The sequence below is a fragment of the Biomphalaria glabrata genome, chromosome 4, assembly GCF_947242115.1.
Source record: "Biomphalaria glabrata chromosome 4, xgBioGlab47.1, whole genome shotgun sequence".
NCBI lineage: Eukaryota > Metazoa > Mollusca > Gastropoda > Planorbidae > Biomphalaria > Biomphalaria glabrata.
The window spans coordinates 14,524,679-14,548,213 of record NC_074714.1 but is presented as its reverse complement, the minus strand read 5'-3'; the positions used below and the strand labels follow the sequence as shown (position 1 = coordinate 14,548,213).

The 23,535-nt window shown below is 33.4% G+C and overlaps 2 protein-coding genes and 1 long non-coding RNA gene across 3 annotated transcripts in view; 2 read left to right on the top strand and 1 right to left on the bottom strand.

The window, feature by feature from the left end:
- Window positions 1-23,535, bottom strand: part of LOC106054140 (macrophage-expressed gene 1 protein-like) — a 165,197-nt gene that overhangs the window by 98,143 nt on the left and 43,519 nt on the right. The window lies entirely within an intron of this gene.
- On the top strand, window positions 3,689-5,841 carry LOC129925785 (uncharacterized). Its single transcript, XM_056026333.1, has 3 exons — window positions 3,689-4,628; window positions 5,215-5,424; window positions 5,678-5,841. Exons 1-3 carry the CDS (start codon window positions 3,755-3,757, stop codon window positions 5,839-5,841), a joined length of 1,248 nt encoding a protein of 415 aa, XP_055882308.1. The 5' UTR covers window positions 3,689-3,754.
- Window positions 6,402-8,234, top strand: LOC129925729 (uncharacterized). The gene is made up of 3 exons (XR_008777462.1): window positions 6,402-6,559; window positions 7,420-7,547; window positions 8,048-8,234. It is a non-coding gene; the product is annotated as an uncharacterized LOC129925729 (long non-coding RNA).

Sequence of the window (23,535 nt, the reverse complement as noted above, 5' to 3'; positions counted from 1 at the left end):
CTCTGTCTCCCAGGTGCCTGGGTCTATGCTGAACGCCTTCATAGAAGCCATGAGGGTGTCCCTGAAGCGCTTTCTTTGCCCACCTTGCGAGGGCTTTCCTTCGCTTAGTTGGCCATACAAGAGTCGTTTAAAGATGCGGTGGTCTTCCATTCTGTAGACGTGACCTGCCCATCGCAGCTGGGACTGCATCAGTATTGTGTGGATGCTTTGCAGAAATGATTCGTTATATGATTAATTTGAAATGATTAAACCCAGATGTAGTATTTTAACCTCGTTTAAGGAAGTATAAAAAAAACTCGTCTCACTATCTCCTTAATACAACAAACATTTAGCACTCATAGATTTTCTTTGTTTCTCTTTCTTGTGGAAATAAATAGTTTGATATCAAATGTACTTGAGTTTGTGGAAGATTAAACAAATCTCAACTATTCTCCATGTAGATTTCTATTGAAAATAATGTCTATTGAATTATTAGCTCACTAGGAAAAATGTCAATAAAATTGTACTTTTTACAATAATCTTCTTAATAAAATGTATTGAGAAGTGTTTGTACATAAATTGTATCTAACAAGATTTTTGGCACGTTTACAGTTGTCTATTTAACTGATTAAAGTTTTCAAGCACATAATTAAAAATTTATGGTACATGCATATATTTTCGCCAATAAATAAAATGAATTTAAATCTAAATACTAATTTTATTTCATTGAGGTCTAATTATCAATTGATACTTGTTTAAATTCATTGATATATTTAATGAAATATAAAATCACTATATTTTAAATCTGTGATAATCCATTACAGTTGATTGTTACCTTTCTTAGTGACCAACTAATAAAGAGCCGAAACATTAAAAACAGTATACTGGGTTTTGTTCTAATTGAAAGATTCAATTAATGACATATCTGTGTGTGCATTTTTTTGTTTCATAATTTTTGGAATGTCCTACCCCTTCACAAGAGAGGGTCATCGGTGTTGTCCACCTTTGCCTTGCTCGCCATTGTTCACTGACGACCCCACACCTACTAAGGCTGAATTATCATTAAGTATCGCACTAAGGAAAGACCCCCCCCCCTTTCGAGGTCACGAGAATTGTCCGAGCCTCCTATATAAACCTGACTTACTCTTATGTCCAGCTGTTTGACTTCTTACGAATCAACTTGAGAAGATCTACATCTTAGCGCGGTGAATTTCTCCACATTTTGGATTCTCTTTTCGAAGTGTTATTATTTCTCATTAGTATTTCTTTGTTTATAGTTAACAGTTTGTGTTATTTCTACACTATGGCTGAGAGTGGACAAGAAACATCAATGTCAGCTTGTCGCTGTGTTCAGTGCATACAAAACTGGACTTATCAGAGGTAATTGATTTTTACTGTACTCTTTATATAAATATATTTCATTTAAAACATTTTCTTTTTACTTTATTTTCATTAAACTTATATACGTTGACCTTAAGTAATTTTATAAATCTTTATGTCAAACATTTAGTTTCAATCACTTTAAGTTTATATTTGTACACGATTTATCTCATTCTAAATAAAAAAATTCAATAAGACAAAAAGGATACAATTTAGTTCCAAACTCTATTTTTCTCCATTTTTAACATTAAGTAAATTCATGAAGTTAAGGACTGATGTATATTTTTTTTTCTAATTTTAAGTTTATTTACACTGTATCTTTTTATATATACTCCAACTTAGAGTCAACCTTTCCTGAGTTTTTTTTTCCTCATTATTTTTCTTTTCTTGACTAAAAGCATAACAATATTTTGAACATTTATTTGTTTAACCTTGTAGTGTTTTATAGATTCTTTTTTTTTTTTAAGTTAAAGAAACACTATTTATATTTTTACGAAGCTCTCCAACCTAAAATCGAAAAATGTTAAAACCTAAAAATGTTATCTATACAGTGATAGATATAACATTAATCAACTACTTCATAACATCAATAAGTTCGTTATTTCTATGTTAACTTTAAAAGTAATTGATGTTTAAACATATGTCTTTGTTTGAAAATTTAATTAAAAGAGCTAAAGAAAGGATAAAGGTTTAATTTATTACTATTAAAAGTGAGCTTCATTAAAAAAAAGTTTAGGTTATAGATAAAATACTTAACAATACTTAAACATATGCAAAGGTCTCTGTTTTTGTATATCTTGTTTAATCACTCCGGATAAAGCATGCTTGTTGCCTTTTATTTATTTGTGGGACAATTCTTTGGAGGGTTTGTCTAAGAAACTTTTTCCATAGAGTTCTTGGACTCGTCTTATTAAAAAAAAATATCTTCCTCTATCGGGATTTGAATTCAAACCTCATGTCTCCCAACAATAAACACGTTTGAAGCAGATTTCGTTAAAAATCCCATAACTTAATTTTTAGTTAATATAAAACATGTGTATGATCTATATTTATTAGACATTTATGCTAAACTCTTGAGAGAAATCCACGTTCTTATTTCCTGGCTACTTATCTTCAAATCTTCCAATCTAGACCTTTCTTAAATTTAACAAGTAACCAAACGTATGTAATGAATGTATTTCAATTAGTAAGAACTCATTCAAATTTATTCTTTTTCTGTAATTTTTTATCTTCAAAAACTTAGTACAAAATATTTTAAAATATAGATTAAAATTTTAAAAGCTCCGTCTGCTAAAGGGATGAGAAAACAAGCCATTTGCTGCTATACTGGGTGATAGTGATGTTTCACAAGTTAAAAAGTTAAAATATGTCTATTTTGTCCCGGAACCAAAAATCGTTCAATGGAAGGCCCGAATTGCAACGACTAACACCCCCCACCCCACCTAGCCAACACGTTAATCTGGCCTCTGAATTTTTAATAAATTTTCCCCTCCCCCGAAAAGGAAAAAGAAGCTATTAGTTTTTTGTGTTTTATCTGTCCGTCTGTCAACCCGTCTGTCCCGTTTAGATCTCGTAAACTAGTAAAGATAGGGCTATCTCTTATCTAAAAGCGAAAATCAAGCAATTTTATCATTAAAAAACACTTTTTTTTTACAACTATTCACTATTAATAGTTACAAACACTGGAGGCTATTTAGTAAGGTATATAATCGATTACCATATTTTAAACACATTTATACAAATGGTTTTAGATTTTTGGTCGAAAATTCTTTAAAAAAAGGCGGGGGGGGGGGATGTTAATGAGAGATTGACCATTTACAAAACAATTTTACCAATTAGATAATCATTATAAGACATCATTTAGGCCAGGTTCAAATCTAACTTCACATTTACTTTCACCTATATTTTGTTTGCTGTATCGTTGGAGCACCACATAAGTTCTCTGAACCTTCTTTCTCCAGTTTTCTTTGTCGTTAGCCTTTGATACAATTTCATTCTGATATTCTTTCTGAAAATATTAAAATCTGCATTTTTACCTGCTTTGGGTGGATCACTTTGAGGGCCGATTTGAGTTTGCGTTTCCACACAAACTAGCTTTGTAACCTTGTTTTTCTAACTTATTTCTTCATTTTATCGAAAAAGCCATTATTAGCACACAACGCGCAATTTTAACCCATTAGTTGTAGTCCAACAAACATATCTTGTTTTTTTACTGAAACAATTCATTACAATAACAGTATTTGCTAAGTGTTTCAAATCTACAGTTTAACGAAGATAAAAAAGATTTTAAAACTTTCTTTAACTGAAACTTAACAATGGTTATTTGATTCCTTCCAACAGTTCTGCTTTTAGAGATAATACTGTGACAACAAACCAAAGAAGATCTTCTTATCCTATGAATTCATACACGTATTCAGCTGCTTTAACCTTTGCAGGTTCTCCTAATCATTTGTACAATCAATACCCTTCTGGATCATTCCAGACTCAAATGAGTTCCTATGTGCTTCCATCATACGCAACACCAATCTTCAGAAATACTTATGGTCAGATGTATAATGGCACATACTCTAGACCCAGCCCAGCAAGAGGACCAGCGGAGATAAGATCCTACACGCCTCCCTCCAGTAGGACGTGGGCATCACCAGACACATTTGAAGGTCTGCATAGCCAGACCACACCTGAAACAGTAGCCTTACCTGATCCAAATAATTGGATATATAGGATCAATTACTTTATACCATCTGAAACAAGGACCTCAACAAGTGCACCTCAGCGGATCAACAGCACGATGCCGTTAAACGATCTGACAGTGATTCGTCAGACACTGGATGTGATTTCAAGTGGGTCAACATTTCCAACACAGCCATCATCTATGCCGTCCAGCAATTTCCTATCTTCAAATAATCCACCTTCCTTGATGTCTAGTACTGCACCAAACAGCGGGCCAACATTTCCAACACAGCCGTCATCTACGCTGTCCAGCAATTTAGTATCTTCAAATAATCCACCTTCCTTGATGTCTAGCACTGCACCAAACTATGGGTCGACATTTGCAACACAGCCGTCATCTACGCCGTCCAGCAATTTAGTATCTTCAAATAATTCACCGTCCTTGATGTCTAGCACTGCACCAAACACACCTCAGTTATCTCTAAATATGCCATCGGATACAGTTCAAGAGTCTTCCATAGATTCTAGCAACCAATTTGCATTACAATTTACTAATAATACCAATGAACACATGGCTAGAGTTATGGATAACACTGAAGGTAGGTTGTCTTTAGGTTGTTTCTTTTTTCATTGTCTATAGTAATCTTTGTTTCGTTTGTTTTCCGTTTGCAACGCTCTCAGGGCAAGCCCTAACATTTGCGGGGTCTTATGTGAAACTGATTACCTTGGGCCAAGTTGGTTTGGGATAATCATATTGTCAAAGTTAAGATTTTGTATTGAAAAATAAATTCGTCTTTGCAATACATTTTTAATAAATGAAAGAATACATTGCCTTTTTTTAAAAAATCGTAATTAGAATTAGCAGCTAAAAACAGTCATTTTTATCTACTTTTCTGAAGAGTTTTAACGGGATTTTATATACGTTATAATTTTTTAAAACTGAATAATTTATATCTAGAATTATCGCGGGGTCTATGAAAAAGCGGTGCCCACTGCGGCAGCATAGTTGGCCTAATTAATCTCGATGTAGACATATTCTATTAAGTAGCTCTACTCCTTTGTAATAACGTTAAATTCTAGATGTCCCTTGTCAATAGGGAAATACGATATTTAACAAAAAAGAGTAAGCCAATGAAGCTCAAATTAAAAGTAATTGTAATTGGTTTCTGTTAATTTTTTCAATAGGAAACAGTGAATCAGAAGAAGAAATTGATAGAAATTTACCAGAAGTTTCCATGCCTGAGGAGGAAATTATCGATCGTCGGAAGCAGCTCTGTCCTCACAACGATAAGGACGAATGTGATGATGACTGTCCATATAGGCATGGCCGCCTTTGCCATCTGTGCCTTACACATAGATTAAATCCATATAATCCAGAATTACATGCTGATGTAAGTAATGATAATTCGATTGTGGGCAGATTGCTCATAATTTTTGTTCTTTTCAGAGTTTGAGTTTTGAGTTTTTGGCACATCGGCACACTTTAGGCCATGTCGTGTCCGTAATCCCTAAAAGGTTACTCTCCCTTTATATCACAAGCGCTAAACTTTATTTAGTTAAGTCATTAAATACAAGGTCTATTCACAGTTAAAATAGTAAAGTTAGTAAAAAATTTAATAATTCAATAAAAATCTTTGGCGTGATATAGGTGTGGCTAATACTATGTCTGGATATGGTCGTGCTTCCACGCCTTGTCAGATGTGGGCGGACATCTGCCACAAAGTGTCTGAATTTGTTGTGGGTCTCAGCTTCTCACCGATCCTGCCACTCTCAATAGGTGGCAGAGGCAATAGTCTGTCTATTGATCCATAGTCTAACTTGGAGCGGATTAGACTCCGATATAGCAGCAGCAGGGTATCTCTGTCAGTTCTTTCACCAATAATAGCATTCTAAAGATAAAAGCAATGGACATACATTAAACCTATATCATCCAATTTCCATTTATTATTTTTCAAAATTGTAGCTACCAATTTATTAAGACAACAATTAGTTTAAAAGAGACTCTCTTTCTTTCTTCTCTCATTTCTTCTCTAATTATCTTTCTTCTTTCTCTGTTTATTCTTTTTACTTCTCTCTCTCTCTCTATCTTGTCTCTTTTCCTCACTTGCTCTATTTCTTCTCTCTTTTTCGTTTTCTTTTCTCTCTCTATTTTCTCACTCTTTCTTCTCTCTTTTTCTTCTCTCTATTTCTTCTCTTTCATTCTTCTCTGTTCTTTTCTCTATCTCTTTCTTCTCTATCACTCTTTCTCTCTTTCTCTTTCCTTTTTTTTTTGTAGTATTGAAAAATTCAGAAAATCAGATAGAATAGACAAGTGTCTCAACACTTTACCACGTCTACTAATTGCTCTATTTTAGGCTTGCTTAGAACAACATAAGAAACAAAGTAAAGAAATGGAATGCAACATTTGTATGGAAAAAGTCACTGAGCTGGAAACTCTTAGTCGCTTCGGTATCCTAGAGAATTGTAACCACTGTTTTTGTTTAATGTGTTTATTTGAATGGCGGCAGAATAAAACAATGGCTAACCATAGGTATGTCTTTTTCTTTACATTTATCCTTTGGTTGTGTTCTTAATTATTCTACCAAAAATAAAATGTTGTAAACTTTAATGTCATGCGTAGTGCATACATATCACCATATAGGTCAAGATTTTTTGGTTTCCCATACCTGTCGAGATGGAGGTCAACAAGTCTGGGGCAGTCAAATAGAATAATAGGCACATACATTTGCCCATATCTGTTAGAATTATGAGCCAACATAACAGCTACCTGTCCTAAAATATGCTATAATAGCTTGATCATGCATGGACAGCCTCCACCACGGGAAAGTGTGGTCAGGTCTCCTAATGCGCTCCCAGACTCCACGGAGTGTTTTTTTTTTGGACATTTTTGTCCTGAATAGAAAAGTTGTCAATGACAGAACCGTCTATTCTTCAAAGTTGTCTTTTCATCGTTTTCTGTCTCTCCTTTGCACTGCTCCTTAAAACAAGTCTTAGTCAGTCCTAAGGAGGAAATATTGTTTTGGTTTGTCTTTCTCTTTTTGGCAGCGTTCAGCAGGTCATCTTGGATTTTAATTTTCAGCGTGATCATGTTTCCTCAATTGTGATTTCGTCTTTGCATATAATATCTAGAATCCTCCTGTAGCATCTCGATTCTATGATCCTCCTCACTTGCTTTTAAGACAAAGACTGCTTTATTGATCTTTATGGAAATTTGTTGTGATCACAACGACTTTTTTTTCATATATATATATATATACAACACATTAGAACCTTACACATATTGATTACAATTATTATGTTTGTTAAAATCAATTTCTTTTGAGTTGAATAAGCTTTAATTGTAATATTTGTCCCACCGTCTAATATTATCACTTGTTATCTCTTTTTCAGAGCTTGCCCAGTCTGTCGGATTCACTCCAGATTTGCAATAGGCACCAAATATTGGATCACATGTCCACTATCAAAAAAGAAGCTTATTGAGTATTCGAAAGAGGATTTCGCGGATATGAACAATTGAGGTAATTAGTAGCAACTCTCTTTAATTTCAAGTTACATTGAAAAAAAAAGCATTCATATAGAAACTACTCTTGTACATTCCCTCATTGCTATAAAATATCGATTGATTACATGTTTCGGTCGAGCGGTAGTGTGTGCTGGACTGTCATTTCGAATTCTCAATGGTTCATGGTTTATACACTGCCCACTATCATTCCCCGCCATTCTGTGTGAGGTTTTGATTAGGAAGTAAATTATTTAAACTCTGAAGGAACATCCGAAACATGTATAACATTTAAGAAACATTTTAACAAGGCACCAGCATCCATAACTGTCGAAACCATCAAACGACATTCTAGACAACATACCAAACTACTAATTAACAAAAGATACTATATTCATTTGTTGTTTTTTTCTTGTGAATAAACAAATTATTATCAAAACAATTTTTTATTTTTAATTGATTTTCTTTTCTTATAATTTGCACAGCAAAATTTATATTTTTCTTTTTTTTCTTTTTAAGGAAACAGGACCAGATGATTCAGAAAGGAAACATTTGTTAAAAACATTGTTAACATTCCATGAGTAATCGACATATTACCTATACGTATACAAAATCTTAACGGAAATATTTTATTTAATTGTTGAATGTGCAGTAATATTAATTTGACATGCCTTACTATAAATTTATTAAGCTTATTATCTTTGAATTTACCAAAGCCATGTAAAGTAAATAAATTATAAAATAAAACATGTATTTTTTTATTTGATTTCATATTTCCATCATATTTACTGTCCTGTCATTGCGATAAATACGATGACTGTTAAAATCACAAACTCTTTCTATCTATCTATCTTGCTATCTAGCTAAATATATATATATATATATACTTCTCTGTCAGTCTAAATAAATTTAAATATGCGGAATTAAATAGTGATCATAAATTTTATAGAATATAACTCAATAAAAAAAAGCGAACACTTCATCTCTTCAATCAGACATAACAGACATGTAATTTCTCAATATATCATAGGGCAAAAAGTTCATCTTATTTCGTTTTATAGTCGTAATTATCTTCTCTATTGAAGAAACGTATGTAATGTATGCAATAATTTATGAGACTTAATTTATTAATAACTTAATAAACAAACTAAATATCCAATAACGACTGTAGAAACAAGTCTGCTTTAGGAGATAAATAATATAATCTTTAAAGCCCTGTGTTAACATCAGATTTTGGTGTACTAAACACCAGCTTGTATAACATTGTCTAAACATATCTTGAGGTGCGCATATTTCCTCAAAATAGAATCACGTGTTCTTTTGTCCACCTAGTGTCATCTTGCCAAAAAGGTACATAACTTCGTACGACAAAATTAGTGTGAATGATTTCCTGATTATCTTAAGAAAACAAGCGAGACAACTGAAAAGAGCTTTGTAAGAACTAAGAAAACATCGCAAATCATCAGAGGAAATTATTCAAGTGTGACCAGCCAAGTCGATGTTTGTGTTTACGGGGTGGGAAAGGTAAAGAAATAAAATCTACCGAACAATCACAATCTTAATTATGTTATTACAATATTTCAAGTTCAAGTAACAACTAAAACATTAAAAAAAAATAATTTTAAATGATGCAAATTCACAATATGGTGCTTTATATCCCAGGGATAAGACGGTCCCTCATAAACATACTTCTCTTTTAAAGATACTTTATTCTTGTGTCCATAACAATTGCTTATAAACGTCTTTGTCACAAGTTTTCAACATAAAATCTCATAAGTGGTCTGGTGTTATGATGCTTTTCAGCCTAGTCTTTATACGTAGAAAAGCGCAGAAACCTTATTATACTAGTTGCTACGTATATAACAGTGTAAGCACTAACATATCTGATGATTACAAAATACCCTCGACGTTAATACATCTTTCCCTTGATTAAGTATTAGCCATTAGGACAGTTATTACAAGACAGAAACCTTTGGTAACATTTCCATAAAACCATCGCCTCAATAGCCATCGTCCTATTTATATTTTTTGTTATTTTCTATCAGCTATGAACACCTGAAAATTATTGTATAGCCATTATAATGTATTAAAATATTCGATAATATCCTGACAAGATAACTAGCTTGTGTTATAACACGATGGGAAATATCCTAAATATGACAAAGAAAACATGTTTGATTGTAAGCATTATGATGAACAAAAAATATGTCCGATATCTCCCTACCAGCTTAGAACCACATTGACTATAAGATAGAACATCGCTTATTATGGATATAGGATAGTCGGTGAGGGAATTTTCTCGCAGTAAATTAATACGGCACGGTGGTAACTTGAGCAGTTTGAGTTGTCGCATTTTGTGTACAGTGATGTGATGGTAGCGTCCCAGCATACAGCGAAGAAGTGCGTTTGAGATCAACACTGACACATTTGAAGGGCCTCTGCTGGATACCTTCAGAACCAGGCGCTTTCTGTTTTTTGAATTCTTCTATTGCCGTCTCCACTGTATAAAGTGTAGGGGAGTCATCGGGTTACATAGATGGCTTTATCAAACATGACATGGGGTTGACGTTCGTTCAAAGACCTGTAAATTTGCAACGCGATAAATCTAAAAACATGAACTATAACCTTTAAACTGAGAATGATCTTAACAAAATGATTCAATTATCAATAGGCTAAACATGTCGTTTTGAAATTGTCCCTACAAGAAAAGATAAGTATTTAAATAGTTGTATAAGCGTTTTGAAAAAAAATTATTTACAAAAAATATTTTCTAATTAATATTCAACTCATTTCTTTTAGCAATCAAACTTAAATAGATAAGCTACGTAGGATTGTATTCAGTCAAACTTAAATAGATAAGCTACGTATGATTGTATTCAAACTTAAATAGATAAGCTACGTATGATTGTATTCAATCAAATTTGTTGTAGAGAAAAATTGATTTAAAAAAATAAAGGTTGCATTAATATTTATGCTGTTGAAAAGCAAGAAACATTCTCAAACAAATGGGGGGGGGGGGGGAAGTTAAAGAGATGTACTTTTATTTCTCTTCAGGTTTATAGATCGAGTTGAACTTGGGTCTCTTTTCATGTCGCTGCTTCAAGTGATGAAAGACTTTCAGTTGGTCAAATATTTCCTTCCCAAAAATCGGAAACGTGAGGGTGGTCTAGTGGTTGACGTCAATTCGCACGAGGATTGAATTGTCCGAGTCGTTTGAGGTGATGTCTATTAAACGACCACCTTGGAGCCGCTGATTACAGCTACTGAGACAAGGATACATCGTCTGATCATGCTCCCACTTCTAAATAAACAATATCGCTCTAAAGAAATCAGCTTCCTTTTTTTTTTTAACTTAGCCGCCACTGACCATCGTCCCTTTGTTATTGAGGCAGTGCCTTGAGCGTGACCTCCGTGACCATATTGAAGGTGCAGCCTTAAGCCGCCTCAGAGATGAATAGGAGTTTAGACCTGTAAATGTGTGATTTAGCTCAAGTGTGTATGTGTAAGATAAACAAATTAACACATTTATACAGAGACAATGTATTACATATTTAATTTTTAATACTTCATATTTTGAATTTCACTGTCGTAGCTAAGTCATTGTTATTGGATTAATTTGTCAGAATTCATTTTTGTATTGGATAGACTTACAAACAAATAGAGAGAGAGAAAGGGTGAGAGAGAGAAAAAGATAGACACATAAAGTTTTAAAAATAAATTTTAAAGTATCAATCTATATAAGCTATGCCTTTGTAATAGCAAAGAAATAAAAAAAATATATTTCAATCTATCTATCTATCTATCTATCTATCTATCTATCAAAACGTCTGATTTATTTTTATTTGAGTGTAAAAAGATTTAACTCAGTATAATGATTAGAAATGGAACATATTTTTTTTTATTATAAATTAGAAGCCCTCCAATGAAGGCTGTTTATTAAAGACACCAATTAAAATGATATATTACAGAGATCTGCTTTACAAATTACATATAAACAGCCACTGATCATTATTGGTTTTAGTTGCACTAAAATCTTTAGCATCAAGATTTGTTAACTTGTACATTTTGAAATGTTTACAAGCGCACATTGTACCAAGCGTGCCACTTATATTAAAATTGTTTGCTCACGTAAAAAAAATTCAGCACCACTAAATTCCCCCACACGCTTTTCTCGTCTCGCTTACTCTCGCGTGACACGACTTTTGAAATGTTTGTGGAACGCAAAGGTCATTATCATTAATATTCTACTTCTCTTTGACCTGTATTGGGATAGTTATGTATTACGCATTACCAATGGGTTTTTATCTTAGGGTACACAGTATATGGCAAGAAATTCGAAAAGTTTGATGATGATAATGTATGTGCTATAGTCTTTTTTTTTCACACCCGTATTCATTTTAGGCCAGCACAATAGTTCACTTTTTGTTAGCATCATGTTTAAAAAAACAATAAACTCAAGATTAATTGAAAAGAAAATTATATTGTATGAAACGTTGAATGTTTGTAATTATAAAAAGAAGAACATGCAAACATTGAGATTTTATTTTAACTTCATACTGACAAGGCCACACGAGTGAATGTACAGTGTGCTCTCTAGCTCCGTGTCTATGATTTACACCATTGGTACGTCATTGTTCAAGGCATCACGTCAAGACGGTACATTCAGAAGTACAAGGAGAATGTTTTAATGAACTCCTGATTAACTTTAACCAATACGGGGGACAACTGATGCAATGGGGTAAAAAAAAACAACAACATCGTAAGATATCAGTGGAAACCATTCAGGTGTGACCAGCTGACCTGCCAAGCCTATATATGCTAGTACGGGGTGGGAAGGGAAGCCTGTGTGTCTGTATAAATACTATGTTAGAATGGTTAACATCCAAATTGAGGAAACAAAAATATTGGGACGAGTAAAACTAGATCTACAAATGAAACATTGTTATAAAATGATACAAAAAATTATTTTAAAAAAAATAAACACAAAGACATAAACACACTGTACATTGTCGTATTGGCAGTTATCGTTAAGATAGTAGCACTATTTCAATATTTGTTGTAATTTTAAGCAAAAAAAAAAATACAACATTCCAATTTTTAAAAAATAAATTAATGATACGAGGGTATTGAAAACCATTTCCCAGTTCATGTAATTAAATTATAAAAGTATTTTTTACAAAGCGTGTATGTGGGTAGATATGGAAAAAGAAATTACCAAACATATATATATATATATATATATATATATATATATATTTATATATATATATAGAGAGAGAGCAGCTGTTCTCAACCTTTTATACTCGGCGACCCCTTTTTACAATCCACCACTCTGCCGCGACCCCCCCCCCCCACACACACATACAGCAATATATATAGACAATAACAATCCATTTTTTCGATGGTCTTTGGCGACCCCTGGCAAATCGTCAATCGACTTCCAAGGGGGTCGCGACCCACAGGTTGAGAACCCCTGATATATATATATATAGAGAGAGAGAGATAATAAGCATATAGCTTAAATGTATATGTACAGTATCATTTTCTTTCCTCATACACAATGCCCATAGATAGTTGATTTTTATTCATTAAAGTCTCATTCTCTATTCTATTATTTTTTTTATTATTAATTATTTAAATACTACCATTTGTGACTAAATCAGAGCTACAACAGGTCAGGGCGTGTAGACGAAAGGCCCAAAAGAGATCTAAGAGGAGGGATGTGTTGAAGCTGGCTAGAGCCCTCCATGGACTGTAGCGCAACAAACTGGGGTCCTGGGTTGTGACATGTAGAATGGTTGATTGCAATGTTTGATGCAAGTCTTCTTGAAAATGTCAAGTTGGTCTGCTTGGTTTTGTTAATACCAGAGACATCATTTTAGAGGGCAAACATGGTACCATTCATCAATACCTTATCCCAAAGCTGTATTTGAAATTATGCTAGTACTAAAGTTTAAACACACACACACGTGTACAATTTGTTTTATTAATATTTTGTTGAACATCGAGAAGCACAAAAAAAAGGGATATATACAGGATGTAGAGATATACAGGAGGTAGAGATATACAGGATGTAGAGATAGCCTTGTCAATAATCTTCGACTCATGAGATCTAGTTAAATGTATAGCTCTTTCCTTCGTCTCACTGCCAATATTTCACGACATTTGTGAACCTATCAGTTGGTGAAAATATTTGTTTCAACATTGTCTGAAGTATTTTGGAAGATGTCTATTTCGTGACGTCAGTTTACACGTGGATTGCCAAGGTATATGAGGGGAGATCTACCACGACAACTAATTCGATTGCTGCTATTGAGAAAAACATGTATTGTCCCTCCCACCTCTAAATAAAGATTGTAAAAACTTTCTTTTGACATATCCCCCCTTTTGCTAGCCGCTGTTAAACATGGTAAGAGAATCTCCCTTAAGTGAATTCGGTTAAATGTGTGTACATGGCCCGGATTTAAGGGATGGCAACCACAAAAAGGATACAAATAAATCCGAATGTCGTATGGTCAAGAAATAATTGTTTAATTCTTTTCAAACATATTATTTTGGGGTGGGGGGCATTTTTACATCTGGCAAATATGTACATAAAATTAGTTGAGAAAGAGTTCCTAGACTTCAGCCAACTAGGGAATAAATGATAGCTGCTTTGTATTGAATAAAAAAAAAACAGATGGCGGGGGGTCCCCGATGTGCTCGGCCTTCTGCCTCTGCCACGTTTCTAATAGATGTAAATCTAGTCATAAAAGTTTACCATTAGATATTTGCGATGTTTAGACCTCACAAACTAAAAATCTATTTAAAAAACTGATTTCATCACATTGTGTTGTATACTAAGTTTCAATTCTACATTGGTTCTGCTGGAGGTTAACTGTTTAATTTTAAAAAATATCTGTTCAAGCAGTTATTTCCATAGATATAAACCCTATTTAAAATAATATTTAAATCAAAGGGAGATTAAATAAAAATAATCAGATTTCATAACAAACATTTGTACATTCCATTCGGTAAATTGATAATAAAAGTTACACATAAATACTTTTTTTTCTTGATAAATCAGCTACTAACAGTTACATTAAGTCCTTAGCGGCTTAGAGCCAATGGCACAAGCAAAGGATTTCTTTCAGAAGCCAGAAATAAATTATTTTTTTTTTGTTTTTTTTTTTTACCAATGTCCGAAAGGCCCCCGATCATAAAATCACACCAGAAAGCACTATGTAGTACTAACCAGGACTCCGGTGTGGTCATATACATCTTTGTCTACATTTAGAAAATCATGATTGTACATTAATGCTTTGTACGAAAATCTTTAGAGACAATTTAGAGATTAGGGTCCGTTCAGGTTTTAGGTTTATGGTTCCAGGTCCCTCGAAGTTCAGACTTAAATAAAGGTATTGTATTAAGCAGGATTCATTTGATTACACTGTGTGTGCAAATTTTGTGTTAAACATTTTAAAAGATAAGTATCTTCAGTTACAACCTAGGTATTTTATAATAACATCTAATTATAGCGATTTAAATTTACAATAAAATTTCAATAGTTGTTTCCATAGTTTCAAAACACATGTGTTATGTTAAGGAGCAGATCCTAGTAGTTACATGTGTAATTTGTGTCTTTTTTAGCTTCAAATCGGCCATATTGCCAAGGTGAATAACTGTACACTCCCTACAAGAAGAACCATATTGTCAAGTTGAAAAAAACTACACACGACCTGAATGTCTATTCAATAAAAGCTTCGCTTTTTTTTTTTTTAGTTAATGTTCTTTGAAATAGCTATCAGTGGTTACACAATCAGTTCACGTAAGTGCCAAGTTAGTCACGCTAAGATGGTCTAGCCCCTACAGAATAGATGGACTTCGGATTTGTCCAAGTCAATGAAGCTAGCCCAGGTGTACTAACTCTACCCCCTCTCCCATTATACACACACACCAATGTGGTAGTCAACTAGAAGTTTAACTAAATACCCATCACCCTCAAACAATAGATTGACGTTGGTTTGTCCGCGCCTATTTAAACCATGCTCACATGTCCAGCGGTCTGATCGGTTTAACTCTACCACATACTGAAGTTTTTAATTACTACAATTTTCATCGACTGTTAATTTGGATATACTTATAGTTTCAATTCAAACACAATGGCTGAAGGTGGAGATCATTCAAGAAGGCAAGGTTATGTCTGTGCTCGGTGCATTCAAAATAGGACTTATCAAAGGTAATTGGTTTACATACATTTTTTTTTTTTTAGAATTAATTATCTTTTGATTTTTTAAATTATAAAACTTAAATAACTATTCCCTACATAGTGTTTTACGTTTCTTATAGATAAAAAATGCATTTAAGTTCTGTTTTGTATAACCTTTGTTTTAGTCTTTAAAAGAATATTTAAAAAAATTAAACGACGTAGACTACAATTAATTGGGCGTTGTGGCTAAGTCATAAAGCGCATCGTTTTTTTAAATGATGGGAGGGATTTTGAACTTTGGGATTTTTAGGACGCTCCTGTTTCTCTAATGGGTACCTGACATTAATTGGGAAAAGGAAATGATATTGGTCCTTGGTAAACTTTACATCATTTGACTTATAGTTCGCAATGTCAGAAAGGAAGTACTTGTTTTTTTTTAGAACACAACTTATGTTAATATTACACAATATTGATCTATATTTAAATGTCTCTAATCTCAATCTCTAATTTGTCTCTGTATCTCTTAGATGTAGTTAGTGTAATATTAACATATTATTATTATATGGTTTAAATCTATTGCGCTAAAACATCCTGACTGAGTTTCTCCGAGGCAAGTTTTACATGTGATATTTGGAAGCTAAGCACATTAACTATAAATCAAATCTTAAACATATCTGTCAATATCCTACACCACACTTAAAATCGATTAAACATATTTATTGATTTAAAGAAAGAATGAACTTTTTGACACATTTATTTACACTAACAGTATTTGCTGAGTGCGTGGGTGTAATAGTTTTAAAGTGACAGGTCATTTCAACCCCCGTCAATTCAACCGGCACCTTCACGGAGGTCACGCTTCAACCCCGGTCATTTTAACCCCGGTCATTTCATCCCCGATTAAATTTTTTTTCTTTTTTCATTGTTAATTGCGCTGTTAAGGCTTTGACTTTTAATCCTCATTTCATCTAATATAGGCCTATAAATGATTATGTAGAATGCTTTTAACATTTTTTTGACATGTTACTAATGCGTTTATAGTGTTTCCTCTTTCACTTTGCATTCTTGATGAGAAATCTTATAATATATTGTACATTTGGGTGTGTACTTAGCTATAGTGCTTCTATTGGATGTGGGGGATGTAATATTATAATATTATCCTGCGTATGACATAATGATCAAAGGCCAAGGTTTGGTGGAAGTAGTGAAAATCATTTGAGAGATAGAAGTGCGATTATTAGAATAATTATGACCATGCCGCTGATAACTTATCAACAAAGGCCAAGTAGTGAAATCTTTGTAATAAAGAATTGCGATTAGAATAATTATGACCGTTCCGCTGATAACTTAGGACAATGTGTGGTGAAAGTACGACCATGTTTCACTTTTTATTTTATTTTTCAATCGCTCTTTCTTGAAGTTGAGCACGTCACTTTTAGCCTGGAAATAATTTTTTTTTTGTTTTTTTTTTTTGTGGGTTTTTTTTTCTAATAAAAGCTGACTTCACCTAAATCAGGATAACTTTTGTTTACATTACCTCTATGTTTATACATGTTAAATTTTAATAGCTCATAATGACATTTAATTTTAATATTATCTACTGTGTTATACTTTTTGTCATTTAAATAAAAAATGAATATATTTAAAAAAATATATGCTTATTTCATGATTTTTACAATTACTATTTGTTAGATAAAATTATCAGATGATGAAAATAAAAGGGGATGAAATGACCAGAGATGAAATGACAGGGAGGTGAAATGACAAGGGGATGAAGTGACCGGGCAGGAAATACTTTTATAGTACTTTTACGAAAATCAAAAATAATTTTTTCAAACTTTTTTAAAAAATCTTAACACTGGTTATTTGATTCCTTACAACAGTAGGACGTGGGCATCACCAGACACATCTGAAGGTCTGCACAGCCAGAACACACCTGAAACAGCAGCCTTACCTGATCCAAATAATGGGATATACAGGATCAATAACCTTATACCTTCTGAAACGAGGACCTCAACAAGTGCACCTCAGCGGATCAACAACGCGATGCCGTTAAACGATCTGACAGAAATTCGCCAGACACTGGATGTGATTTCAAATGGGTCAACATTTTCAACACAGCCGTCATCTACGCCGTCCAGCAATTTACTATCTTCAAATAATCCACCTTACTTGATGTCTAGCACTGTACCAAACACATCCCAGTTATCTCTAAATATCCCATCGGGGACAGTTCCAGAGTCTTCCATAGCTTCTAGCAATCAATCTACATTACAGATTAATAATAATACTATGGCTAGAGCTGAAGGTAAGGTTGTCTTTAGTTTTTTTTCTTTTCATTGTCAATAGTAAACTTTGTTTCGTGTGTTTTTCATTTACAATGCTCCCAACGCTAATATTTTCGTGGCCCTATGTAAGACTGATGACGCGGGGCCTAGTTTGGTTATGGATAATCATAATATCAATGTTAGTATTTGGTATTGGAAAAAAATGTCTTTTAAATACATTTTTATTAAAAATGAAAGCTGACAATGCTGCTTTTCGTATTTTTTTATAATTGAGGGTAGAATTGGCAACCCAAAATGACATTTTTTTTTATATTTTTCAAAAAAAAATTCATAAAATTTCAGGAGATTTTAATAATTTTAAATTTCAACAACGTTTTGGTATATTTTGCATTTTCAGGAGATGAAAATAATTTCAGATTTCTAGGACTTTTTGGTATATTTTGTAACTTTAGGAGATTCCCTGGAGGTCCTGAAAATAAGAAGACAACCGAAACCCTGATATTATATAAAAGTTATAATGTTTTATAATTTAGTAATTTATGCCTAGAATTACCGAGAGACCTATGAAACATGGGGCATATTTTATTCTGATGCAGACATATTTTATTAATTCGCTCTACTCCTTTGTTATAACGTTGAATTTTAGGCGCATTTTTTGTGAATAATCTCCCTTGTCTAATGGGAAATACGATAAAAAAAAAAAAAAAAAGGTAACTGAAGCACACATAAAAGTAAATGTAATTTATTTCTGTTATAAATGTGTTTTATAGGAAACAGTGAATCAGAAACAGAAGTTGATAGAAATTTACCAGAAGAAGTTTCCATGCCTAAGAAGGAAATTATCGATCGTCGGAAGCAGCTCTGTCCTCACAACGATACGGACGAATGTGATGATGACTGTCCATATCTGCATGGTCGGATTTGCCATATGTGTCATACGCATAGAATAAATCCCAATAATCCAGGTTTACATTTTAATGTAAGTAATGATAGATCACTTGTGCGCATGTGCACATTTTCTTTTCAATAATATAAACATTCCAAAGCGACAAGAAATAGACATACATTTAACTTTTATCATCCGACTTTCCCTCTCTATTTCTCACAATTGTTGCTACCAATTTATTAATACGAAAAAATTTAGTTTAAAATTAGTTTGTTATTTTTTTTACAGAAATTAGACGAAACATAAATATCCGATATCCCTAAGACTCTCCCTCTTTCTCTTTCTTCTCTCTTTCGTCTCTCCTTCTCTCTTCTCTCTTTTTCAAGCTCTCTCTTTCTTCTCTTTTTTTCTTCCTTCTCTCTCTTTCTTGTTTCTTTTCTTCTCTCGCTCTCTTTCTTTTGTCTTTTCTTCATCTTCTTCCTTCTCAATTTTCTTCTCTATCGCTTTCTTGTTTTCTTTTCTCTCTCTTTCTACTCTCTCTTTCATCTCTCTTTCCTTCTCTCTTTTCTTCCTCTCTTTTCTTCTCTCTCTTTCTTTTCACTTTTCTTCTCTCTATCTTTTGTTCTCTTTTCTTCTGTCTGTTCTTCTTCTTTATTTTTCTTCTCAATCTTTTTCTGCTCTCTATTTTTTTCTCTTTTTCTCTCTCTTTCTTCTCTCTCTATCCCTCTATCTCTCTTTTTCTTTCTTTCTTATCTCTCTATCCCTCTATCTCTCTTTTTTTTTTCTTTCTTTCTTATCTCTCTATCCCTCTATCTCTCTTTTTTTTTTCTTTCTTTCTTATCTCTCTATATCAATTTTTCTCTTTCTCTCTCTTTTTTCTGTTTTTATCTTCTAGTATTTAACATCAAGACCACATGAAAACTTCTGAAAGCTAGATATAATAGACAAGTGTCTCAACACTTTACAACCTCCACTATCTCTTCTATTTTAGGCTTGCTTAGAACAACATAAGAAACAAAGCCAAGACATGGAATGCAACATTTGTCTGGAAAAAGTCATTGAGCTTGAGACGGATCCATACTTCTGTATCCAAGAGAATTGTAACCACTGTTTTTGTAAACGATGTTTCATTGCATGGCAAACGAGTGAAACAATGGCTAACCACAAGTATGTCTTTATCTTCACATTTATCTTTTGTTATGTTTCTAATTATTCTACCAAAATTAAAATGTCGTAAACTTTAACGCCACTTTCTTCTCACGCTTCTTCCCCTAAAGTATTCCTTTTGTCTATTGGACCACATATACTCTGGTGACCGTCTTTCTCCATCTTTTGTCCTCAATCATCATCATTAAACTCCACAATTGAGTGAGGGCTTAAGAGGCTCAAATTCCTCTCTTGCAAAAGTCCTGGACAGAAACCCTGCTGTCTTGCGTAGTGCATACATGTCACCATACAGGTCGAGAATTGTTGGTTTCCTTGACCTGTCGAGACGGAGATCAGCAAGTCTGGGGGAGATCAGCAAGTCTGGGACAGTCAAACAGAATATGAGGCACCGTTTCCTCTTCTTATCCGCAGTGGGGGCACTGTGAATCGAAATTTCCCCATAGCCGTGAGAAATATAAGCCAATTGGACAGTGGCCTGTTCTGTACTGTGCTATAATAGCTTGCTTAGGCCTCAACAGCCTCCGCCACGGGGAAATGCGGTCAGGGCGCCTCATGCGCTTTTCTTTTTGACAGTGTTTAGCAGGTCATCTTGGGGTCCAATTTTCAGCGTGTTTCTGTTTCCTCAATTGCGATTCGGTCTTTGTATATGATATCTAGAATTCTTCTGTAGCATCTCGATTTTAGGATCCTCCTCTCATTCTTCTAAGACGCAGACTTCTTTGATCCTTATGGAAATTTGTTGTGAATGCAAGGACTCTTTACTCATAGACAGACAACACAACAGAAACTTACACATTAATAGAACAGACACAAAATAATGAGTTCCTTCAGTGATTACACACAGGTCCTTTTTTATGTTTCCTGATCAAAGGTGGGTGTTGATAAAGTCTGAGTAAGTTACGAACGAGATTTTGTACCACTCAGTTATTGTCTTGATTGGCAGCAGTCGCCCACTTCGCGTCGACTTGACGTAGTTATGATGAAGCGGGCGGCCGCTGTCTTCCTAGATTTTTTCCCGATATTATGAACATTATGCTTTATTTTGAATGTATTATTTTATTGCATTTTTAAATATATAATCTAAGAAGATGGTACTAGATACAATTATTTCGTTTGTTAAAATCAATTTCTTTTGAGTTGTATAAGCTTCAATTGTAATATTTGTCACAGCGTCAAATATCATCACTTATTGTTGTCTCTTTTCCAGTCCAGTCTGCCGGATTCCAACTGGATTTGCAATAATCTCCAGATATTGGGTCACATGTCCACTATCAAAACGGAAAGTTATGGAGTGGATGAAAAATAATGAAGGTAATTAGTAGCCACTCTCTTTAATTTTATATTACATTGAAAAAAGCATTGAAATAGAAACTTCTCTTCCACATTCCCTTTTAGCTCTAAAATATTAATTAATTTCATGTTTAGGACTTTCCTTCAGATTAGAAGGAAGGCAGGAGAAGGCGGTCAAGCGGTATGTGTGCTAGACTGTCATTTCAAATTCTCGATGGTCCATGGTTAAAACACTGCCGGCTACCATCCCTCGTGATTCTGTGAGAGATTAGGACTAGGAAGTAAATTATCTTCAACTCTGAAGAAACATGTGAAACATGGAAAACATTTTAGAAATATTTTTACAAGGCACCAGCATCCATAACAGTCGAAACCATCAAACGACATGCTGGGCCACATACCAAACTACTAGTCCATCGTTACATATTAATAAATGAAATTATCCAAAGATACTTTATTCATCTGTTGTTTTCATTTTCATTTGATTTTTTCTTTTCTTATAATTTGCACAGCAAAATTTATTTCTTTTTTTTCTTTTTTTTTTTAAGGAAACAGGACCAGATGATTCAGAAAGGAAAAATTTTATTAAAAACATTTTCAAGATTCCATAAGTCATCGACATAGTACCTATAGGTATACGAAATATTGACGGAAATTTTTAATTGTTGAATGTACAGTAATATTAATTTGATATGCCTTACTAAAAATTAGTTCATCTTATTATCTTTGAATTTACCAAAGCCATGTCAAGTAAATAAATTTTCAAAAAAAAATATATATTTTTTTTCGATTTCATATTTCTTGTAATGTCATGTCATAGTGATAAATACACGACTATTAAAATCACAAACTCTATTTATCAATCTATCTATCTATCTATCTATCTATCTATCTATCTATCTATCTATCTATCTATCTATCTATCTATCTGTCTGTCTGTCTGTCTGTCTGTCTATCTATCTATCTATCTATCTATCTATCTATCTATCTATCTGTCTGTCTGTCTGTCTGTCTGTCTGTCTATCTATTTATCTATCTATCTATCTATCTATTTATCTATCTATCTACCTATCTTGCTATCTGTCTGTCAGTCTAAATACATTTAAATATGAGGAATTAAATAGTGATCATAAATTTTATAGAATATAACTATGAAATAAAAAAAGAACACTTAACACATCAATCAGACATAACAAACATTTAATTTCTCAATATATCATAGGGCAAAAAGTTCATCTTATTTCGTTTTATAGTCGTAATTATCTTCTCTATTGAAGAAACGTCTGTAATGACTGCAATAAGCTATGAGACTTAATTTAATGTTAAATTGATAAACAAACTAATGTAGATATCCAATATCGACTGTAGAGACAAGTCTTCATTAAGAGATAAACAATTTGATCTTCATTGCTCTGTGTTAAAAACTGACCCTGGTGTACTAAACACAAACTTGTACAACCTTGTCTAGACTTGTCACGCGGTACGCATATTTACTCATGATAGAATCGTGTCCTAATGGAAAATTACTGTCAATGTCCACCTAGGGTCATCTTGACAACAAGGTACATAACTTTGTACAAGAACAAAAAAGTTGTAAATGAGTTCCTGAGTTTCTTAAGAGAACTAGGGAGACAACTGAAAGGAGCTTTTGTAAGAACTAAAGAAAACATCGAAAACCATCAGAGGTAATCTTTCAAGTGTGACCAGCCAAGCCTATGTTTGTGTTTACGGGGTGGGAACAGGGCCGGTCTTAGGCCACTGCAACCTATGCTGTCGCAGTGGGCCCCGCGCTTTCATAGGCCCCGCGCTAATTTTATGTGTACTTATTAATTGCAAAATATATACGAAAAATTCATGGAAATAACCTGCACTTATTAAAATTTCCTGAAAACTCATAAAAATCTCATGAAAAATATACAAAATTACCATTTGTATGTGTCATTCATTATTGGAAACGCCATTCCTACGCGCGATAAAAAAAAAAGGCATTGTCCAGCTTTCGTGTAATAAAATGCGATAATCGGGTGAATTTTCCCCTTAACCGGAAGTTCCAATACGTATTTACTTTTATTGGTTGCAAGATTGGTAAAGTAAAATTAACTTGATCGCAATTTTGTACTTAGAAAAGAATGAATCAAATGCAAAGCCGAATTTATTTTCTAATACAAAATCTTAATTTTCACTTATT

Coding starts and splice junctions, on each gene's coding strand:
- LOC129925785 (XM_056026333.1), top strand. CDS start 3,755: ATGAATTCATACACGTATTCAGCTGCTTTAACCTTTGCAGGTTCTCCT. Junction 4,629..5,214: donor AGTTATGGATAACACTGAAG/GTAGGTTGTCTT, acceptor TTTTTTCAATAG/GAAACAGTGAATCAGAAGAA. Junction 5,425..5,677: donor AGAATTACATGCTGATGTAA/GTAATGATAATT, acceptor GGCGTGATATAG/GTGTGGCTAATACTATGTCT.